The sequence below is a fragment of the Vicia villosa genome, linkage group LG1, assembly GCF_029867415.1.
Source record: "Vicia villosa cultivar HV-30 ecotype Madison, WI linkage group LG1, Vvil1.0, whole genome shotgun sequence".
In the NCBI taxonomy this organism is placed as follows: domain Eukaryota; kingdom Viridiplantae; phylum Streptophyta; class Magnoliopsida; order Fabales; family Fabaceae; genus Vicia; species Vicia villosa.
The window spans coordinates 143,388,647-143,396,463 of record NC_081180.1 but is presented as its reverse complement, the minus strand read 5'-3'; the positions used below and the strand labels follow the sequence as shown (position 1 = coordinate 143,396,463).

The following is a 7,817-nucleotide window of genomic DNA, read 5'->3' as shown; positions in this document are numbered from 1 at the left end:
TGTCAGCAATTTGTTAAGTGACACATAGATTGTTTTTTGCCTACGCTCAAGATAGATTTCTCGAATGCTTTCGACATGGTAAATCGACAGGACTTATTACGCGAGGTGAGAGTGAGATGTTATCTATTTTTTTGTGGGTTGAATTTCTTTATGACCTAACAGTGAGGTTGTACTTTGGGGATATAATAAAGTTTATATTTTTTGTATAAACTTTATTATATTATCCATATAGAGGTGATTAAAATTTAAAATAGAAAAATTTGTCATACAACTATTCCTTAACTCCAGTCTTTATGTAGATTCGATACGTATTTATTAATAACAATAGAAATCATAATTATAATTATGGAATTGTAAAAAAAATTGAAACGAGAAATAATGAACAAATTCTACCAAATAATTAATCATAAACCAATAACTTTTAATGTTAAAAAGTTCAATAAATTGGATTCTAGTCATTTGCAAACCTCCTACTGGCGGATTTTGCAATGGACAAGTTAATTTATATGATGCTCCAGTAGAAATACAATAATTTATCTGATGTGTATGTGTCCTCGGTGTTACTTCCATAGTTCCATATTATTGAGGCAAATTTATCACTTATTACATCCGGAGCCTATATATCACTCACAATAATTCTTGAAATAAGAGGGGATGATGATAGCTTCTTGAAAATCACTTATTACCTTTTGTTTTCTGATCATTTTCAGCTTGCTTCGGTGCCTCTTCTTCAGGAATGAGTTCTTCTTGTCTCTTTAGAGCAACGTCTTCCTGATAAGCAACCTCAATTTTGTTGCTGTACACATGACATTAGGAATTAGGATTTCTAATTAATTGCATCCAAGATTACTTTGTAACAAGATTACTTCATATTCATGCATAACAGTACCCAACCCACTATAAAATTCGGTAGTGTATAAGCATGCCATTAAGTTGAGAAACAGAATGAAACTAATTACAAAAGTACTGTTTTAGTTACCTGAATATATGAGCAAGGACAAATATTTCCAAAGTCCTGCGCCCTATTTCTTTGAGACGCCTTTCATCATGCTTCATAGAATCTTTATTGTAATCCTCCCCAGAGTTTCCATCCTGTAAAAACACAGAAAACAGGTTCTTAAGCAAACAAAAGGATTCCATTCCAAATGTCTAATATACACCTCAACTATCAGTAGGTTAGATTTGTTTCTTTTTAAAAGTATATAGGTAAAAATGTATACTACCGTTAATTAACATCAGAATCAGAAATATAACATCCTCGAGATTTGGTTTTAAAAAAAGACAACAAAGCCTAAATTGAATTCATGTTGGAAAGGAAATAGTTCAGTTAGTGGTGATCAAACAGTTAAAAATACACTATCAAAGCTATCAAGCATATGCAATTTTAGAATAACTAACTAATCCATATTTGAACCCGTTATTAATTTTTAGGGATGAAAAATTAGATGGCCAGCTGATGAAGAAGAATTGAAAAACCTCAATCTAAACATACTCAATTCAGAATACAGATCCAAGTTTTCAGTAGAACTTTTTTACAGATTTCAACAAATTGGCATGACTTTGATCTACTCTTTTATTCAAAACTCAGTCCTCTGACAATCCCTTGCCAAAGTTCCATTAATATCATCACAAGTCATGCCAATCCATTAAGTTACCTGATCTATATCACCGTCTATTAGGTGTCAACATATAAATCCTTAGTTACTTTTAATAAATATTACTCTACATCTTACCTTTGTACGATTGTGAGGACCCTTTTCATCTTTTGGAGGGAACGGTTCTATAGCAGCCCTTTCAAGAAGCGGTAGAACATCATCCACCAGCACAAACATGTCTTTTTCAACATGGACAATAGGTGCTGTTATTTCTTCAGAATCCAACAATTTTACCAAATCTTTCTTGCTAGTCTGGCCCTCAAGAGTCTTCAATCCACTATACAAGGAATCCATTACCAAAGTAGAGGTGACTTCTTTCTCAATAAAAAAGTGTTCCGCTACAACTTTTAAAATTACATCTGTCTTCTCCCTAGACATCTGGTGCCTAGATGTTTGGTCAATGTCACTCCAGAAAGCAAAGAAACTGCATATTGAAAATTACTGTTTAACCAACTTATAAAATCAGACACCCACAACCAAGGTTGCCAAAATCAAGAGTTAAAGCAAACTTTTTTTTTTGGTTACAAAAGCAAACTTTTTTGTTTATGTGAAATCGAGTAATACAAGTTTAACTAATTAAAATAATATATATACATGATAGATATATTTATATTGTACAATAAATGCACAAGTTTAACTCATTAAAATAATATAATATATACATGACAGATATACTTATATCATACAATAAATAAATGCATAAATAATTCAAAACATCAACTCAGTTATAAAGTAAACACTGACATGAACAAAATTCAACTAACAAAAAAGAAAAGGAGCCAAATGTGAAGACTGAGATGAAGAAAAAGATTAAAAATAATTATTTGAACATTTTCTGTGATTTTACCTGAGTTCCCTACAAGTTTATCATCCCAATCCCAATAACTAGCCATTATTAAGTGTAGATATTAATGGCTTTATGTTACTCACGCTGTAATAGCATTAAATTGGTTTAAATATTTAAGTTGTATTAAGAGGTTCATTGGTACGTTGAATTTTCCAAATTCTTCGAGAATTTTCATTAACTGGTTCGCAAAAGTACCGCAAACCGGAATTCGTGTACCAATTCGCGGTTCTTTAGGGAGGCCAGAAGATTATGTAACTATGAGCATGACACATGTAGCAATGGATACTACTAACACATTCATTATTTAAACTGAGAAACAGTGTCATTGCAATAAATTTGATGTAAGATAACATTTACAGCATACATCATGTGATAAAAAAGATTAGGCATAGTATGTCAGAAGCAAAACAGTTTTAAAGGAGAGCACAAAGTACCTCGACCACCTAGCTTTATCCTCAATCAACTTCCCAAGCTTGCTCCGTCTTTCCTCCACAAAATGCTGACAAATTTGTTCTACATCTTTCAAATATACCCTAACAAGTTCCCTCCTATAAAGACAATCAAGGCAACGGAAAGGCCAGTCCGATTTCTCCCTGCATCAACAACCAATAAGAAATATAATGTCACCGCGTCAGAATTAAATGCTCCTAGTTAAAGTGCAAACAAGATTGGCATGTGAATGTCAATCTCTGGGGGTCTTAAATAACATGAACTTAAGAATGGAATACCTGATGACTTGAACTTGAGTTTTTATTATCAAACTGTCAGAAGTGTCAACAAATCCGTCAGACATCTTTGACAGATCCATAAACTTTTTCCATCCCCAGTCATGCTCCTCCTTCCAAAATCGGTGCAATGTATCTGAAAAACTCATGAACAAGAACAACAAATGAGTAATAATGATAGAAAAAATTGTCATCTCCATTAATGAAGCCAATTATTAGCAAACAAACCAGAATATTTTGATTTCTTTGGGTCTTTATTGACCACAGATATTGTAAATTGTGCAAAATGACTCCATCCTGTATCACCCCAATGAGAAAAGGGAAAACAAGTCAAATACGTAAAAGTTAACTAACAATAAATTATTAATGTAAACTGAGAAACAAATTATTGATTTTACCTGGAAGAAGTTTGTCATGATTAGCTACACACAGAAACAGCGAGAGATGATTGCGTTCATCACAACCTAGTGGATAAAGTAAAATATACCTGCCAATAACCAGAGAATGATTAGGTTGACAAATCAAAACATAATTTGGTCTGTGATGTTTTGATAGAATTAACGCTACAAGACCCCAAAACATTCATGCGTACAAATAGTTCTAAAAGAGTAAGACTGTCAATCAAAGTGAAGCAACACATTTCCATAAGTTTATCTAGACCCTCATACCATTTGTAGCCTCCAACCTCAAATGCATTACTGCGAAGTTCCGTTTTGGTAATCTGGGAAAACTTTTCTATCTTCCATGTATATTTCCCATATAACTCGGAAGGTTTTAGTCCTACAAAGAGAAGAAATAAGAATTTTAACCTTTTTATGGAAAAAAAAATTACAATCAACCATGGCCCATCAAGTAGAATTAAATAAAAGAAAATGAACTTACCACCATCATCTCCGTCGATGCCCCAATAAGGAGGAGAAGTAGATGTGATTCTATTCTCCACCTGCTCAGAAGATCCCCATCCCGCCAATGCTTCCTCGGCGCGCGAAATCCCCTCCACAGACTTATCCACTCCAGACTCCTTACTCAACACCCCAGCCATTCCCTGATCAAGAAAAATTGAAGAGAACAGAACAAAATCAAATAACAACTATTCTAAGTTATCCAAGTCATAAAATCAAAACCCTAAAAGTAGAAACGGATATTCAAATCAAAATAAATTGAAACAAAACCGAATTAGAAACTAGATAAACCAAAGCACAACGAGATTTCAGAACCAACTCAACGAAGCCAAATTACAAAAAAAGAAATAAACCTAAAATTCACAACAACAATAATAATAACAACAGAAATCAACGCCGGAAACAAGAAGATCCTTTGAAAGAATCAAAGAGAAGTGGATCGAACCTGGAATCAAAGAGTAACGGTTGTGAAAAGGGTAGAATCCAAGCCCTGAGATTTTAGAGAGACAAAGAGAAAGTGAGGGAGAGAAAGAGAGAAGGGTTGAGCAGCAACACACAGAGCAGAGGCATAACGGCGGCAGATTGACTGACTTTATTGCGGGAAAGCCACGGTAACTTTTCTACTTTTTGAACCATATATTTTAATATTTTTTAAAATTACATAATATATTCTGTTTTTAACTGTTACTATAATAATAAGCAATTATTACTATTACTATTTTGAAATACTCATGAATAGTATATATCTATTTTATACATAAAATTTCAAACTTTGTATCATTATATTCAATAATTAGTATTACTATTTTAAAATATTTATGAATAGTATATATCTACTTTATACATAAAATTTCAAACTTTGCATAATAGCATCTATCATTATATTCAATAGTAGTGAAATTTTAGCATTATAAATATCACTCCATGGTTTATGTAATGTCACACAAAAATCATCTTCAAAGATAAAATAAGATATTATCAGTCTCTTCTATCTCTCTGTATTCAGTTTTCTTAACACGTTATCAGCATGATCGTTTCTATCAGAAGAAGTTTCCAGTACACTAGGTATATATTATATACTTACCTCTTTAATCTTGTTATTATTTTTCATCTGCCCCGGTTATAGAAAATTGGCAATCAGTCAAGTAATTTATAACTAGAGTGGCTCTATATAGAAAATTGACAACTTGTCAAGTGCTCTATAATAAGTCTGACTATTTTCATTATAATTTTGTGTTGAGGTATAAAACCCCATATGCAATTACTAACATAAATTTATATTTATGATGTTACTAACTTTTATATTTAGTGGAAGTTTAAAAAGCACCATATGTTGTTACTAACTTTTATATTCAGTGGAGGTTTAAAAACCACCATATGTTGTTAGGAGTACTAACATTTATATTTTAGTGGAGGTTTATAGCCCCATTTGCAGTTACTAACTTTTATATTTAATGGAAGTCTGAGACTCCTAATACAAATATTCTTTTATATTCAGTGGAGGTCTAAAAACCTCATGCGCATATTCTAATTTTTTTTTCATATGTGTTCATTTACCTTATATATTATAGATTATAATTAACTCTAACACTTATAACTACTAGATGATATTTAATATAATTAAAATTTGGCTAAATATTTTTTTATCACACTTAACTTTTTCTTTTTCCTTTTTCCTTTTTCCTTTTCCCCAACGGTAATATAACGACCATTTTTTTCAAAATTACCTTTATAAATACTTCTACTTCTTTCATAACTTTCACACCATTCTCAAACTATCTTTCCATATTTTTCAAATGGCTAAATTTCTCATTTTGTTCATCTCTCTACTTGTAATTATGTTGTTTGCTGTCAGTATTATCAAGCGTGAAGAATTAGGTAATGATTTTTCGGCTTTAATCATAATTATCATCTTACCATTACTGATCTTAGCTTGGTTTGTTAATAGAGGTTTTTGAATAATATGTAGTCATGAATTTTGTAGCTGAATAAATTGATATTTCTTTTAGTTTTAAATATTGATTATGTTCATCTGAATTATAGATATAATCATGTCAAATCTTAAGCATCAATTCAAAATTCTAAGCATAACTGGGGACAACTTCATAACCTCCAACAACAATTTAATAGAGTACCTTACATGTGGGGGACTTAACAAAATCCTTGAAGGAGAGAATTCTGAAAAATCGACAGACGACCCAGATGAAATGGAAAAGAGAAAGTCAAAAGTAAACAGAATAATCAAGCATCATCTTGATGATGGATTGCAAACAGAATATTCAAATGCTAAAGATCCCAATATTTTATGGGACAAAATTAAAGCAAGATTTGGACATCAGAAGAAACTCATGTTACCCTCATTAATGGATCAATGGAACAAGTTAAGGTTCCAAGATTATAAAACTGTCATTGCATATAATTCTGATATGCACCAGATTATATCATAGCTAGAATTCTGATTGCATAAAATGAGGGAATACACTGAGTATTCTCATTTAGTTGCAGCCCTTCTAGTGGCAGAACAAAATGACGAGCTCCTTATAAAAAACCACCAGGCACGACCCACGGGAACAATGTCATATCCTGAAACTAATGCCATGATCTTTAATCGTAGGCGTGGTGGCTTTAATCATCTCAAGAGACGTGGTGGTCATGTTCATTTTGATGGTAATAATGGTTATGCTTGTTTTGATAGTCACAATCAAGGAGGATATCATGGTCGAAACCTTTTCCACGGTCGAAACCATTTTCATGGTAGAGAACGTGGAAGAGGTCATGTGAATAGTTATAGATCCCTCAGATATGACCAAAATAATTGGAATCGCAAAGAAAAGGGTAAGTATATCCAAGAAGGTCCCTCAAGGAATTATGAGGATATATGCTACAGATGCGGAAAGACAGGCCACTGGTCTAAGGTGTGTAGAACACTAGAACATTTGTGTAAAAGACAAATGGCATATGTTGAAGAAAAGGGAAAAGAAGTGAATTATAATGAGATTGAACCCATAAATGATAATACCTATTTTGAAACTGCTGATTTTGTTGGAGGTGAAACAGATTAAGTAACTATTTAAAATATGTATTTGAATAATGTTTGGTGTGCTTGTTTTTATATTTGAAATATGTATCTACTTAACAATTTGTATTTTGTTAAGGTGTATCTTAAGTTTGTATGAAATAATAATGTTAAATATGTTGTTAATTTACTGTATTTAATCTTATTTTTCTTTTCAAGAAGGCTAGACATGGAACATGTCAAAGACATTTGCATTCCGGACAGTGGAACTACACACACAATCCTCAAAAGTAAGAAATATTTTACTGAAATAAATCCCACTAAAGGTTTAATAAATACAATCTCAGGTCCTGCAGATTTAATTGAAGGAACGGGTAATGCTATGTTCGTATTACCAAATGGGACAAAATTTGTCATTAATAAAGCTTTATACTCTCCAAAGTCAAAGAGAAATTTGTTGAGTTTTAATGACATATATCGTCAAGGATATGATACTGAAACTGCAACTGAAGGTAATATGAAATACATCAATATTACTTCTAATGTTTTGGAAAAGAAGAAAATTTTAGAAAAACTACCAAAATTGCCTTCTGGATTACATTACACATATATACATGAAATTGAATGCAATTTAGTACTAAAAGAAGATCCCAAAATTGTGATTTTATGACA

General features: G+C 31.9%; 2 protein-coding genes across 2 annotated transcripts; one reads left to right on the top strand and one right to left on the bottom strand.

The window, feature by feature from the left end:
* Positions 1–376: 376 nt before the first annotated feature.
* LOC131644372 (TNF receptor-associated factor homolog 1b-like) lies at positions 377–4,737 on the bottom strand. The gene is made up of 10 exons (XM_058914857.1): positions 4,575–4,737; positions 4,110–4,272; positions 3,896–4,007; positions 3,626–3,714; positions 3,456–3,524; positions 3,231–3,363; positions 2,937–3,095; positions 1,734–2,079; positions 980–1,092; positions 377–796 (listed from the first exon to the last, which is right to left on the bottom strand). The coding sequence occupies exons 2-10, from the start codon at positions 4,267–4,269 to the stop codon at positions 676–678; spliced, it is 1,302 nt and encodes a 433-aa protein (XP_058770840.1). The 5' UTR covers positions 4,270–4,272; positions 4,575–4,737; the 3' UTR covers positions 377–675.
* Positions 4,738–5,082: 345 nt separating this feature from the next.
* LOC131618646 (uncharacterized) lies at positions 5,083–7,542 on the top strand. Its single transcript, XM_058889826.1, has 2 exons — positions 5,083–5,194; positions 6,173–7,542. The coding sequence occupies exon 2, from the start codon at positions 6,598–6,600 to the stop codon at positions 7,189–7,191; it is 594 nt and encodes a 197-aa protein (XP_058745809.1). The 5' UTR covers positions 5,083–5,194; positions 6,173–6,597; the 3' UTR covers positions 7,192–7,542.
* The last annotated feature ends 275 nt before the right edge of the window (positions 7,543–7,817 follow it).

Bases quoted from the DNA above. Each gene is read 5' to 3' on its own strand.
- LOC131644372 (XM_058914857.1), bottom strand. From the start codon at position 4,269: ATGGCTGGGGTGTTGAGTAAGGAGTCTGGAGTGGATAAGTCTGTGGAG. The intron at 3,715-3,895 runs GTATGAGGGTCT...GGTTATTGGCAG, and splicing joins GAGGTTGGAGGCTACAAATG to GTATATTTTACTTTATCCAC. The intron at 1,093-1,733 runs GTAAGATGTAGA...GTGTTTTTACAG, and splicing joins GTCCTCACAATCGTACAAAG to GATGGAAACTCTGGGGAGGA.
- LOC131618646 (XM_058889826.1), top strand. From the start codon at position 6,598: ATGAGGGAATACACTGAGTATTCTCATTTAGTTGCAGCCCTTCTAGTG.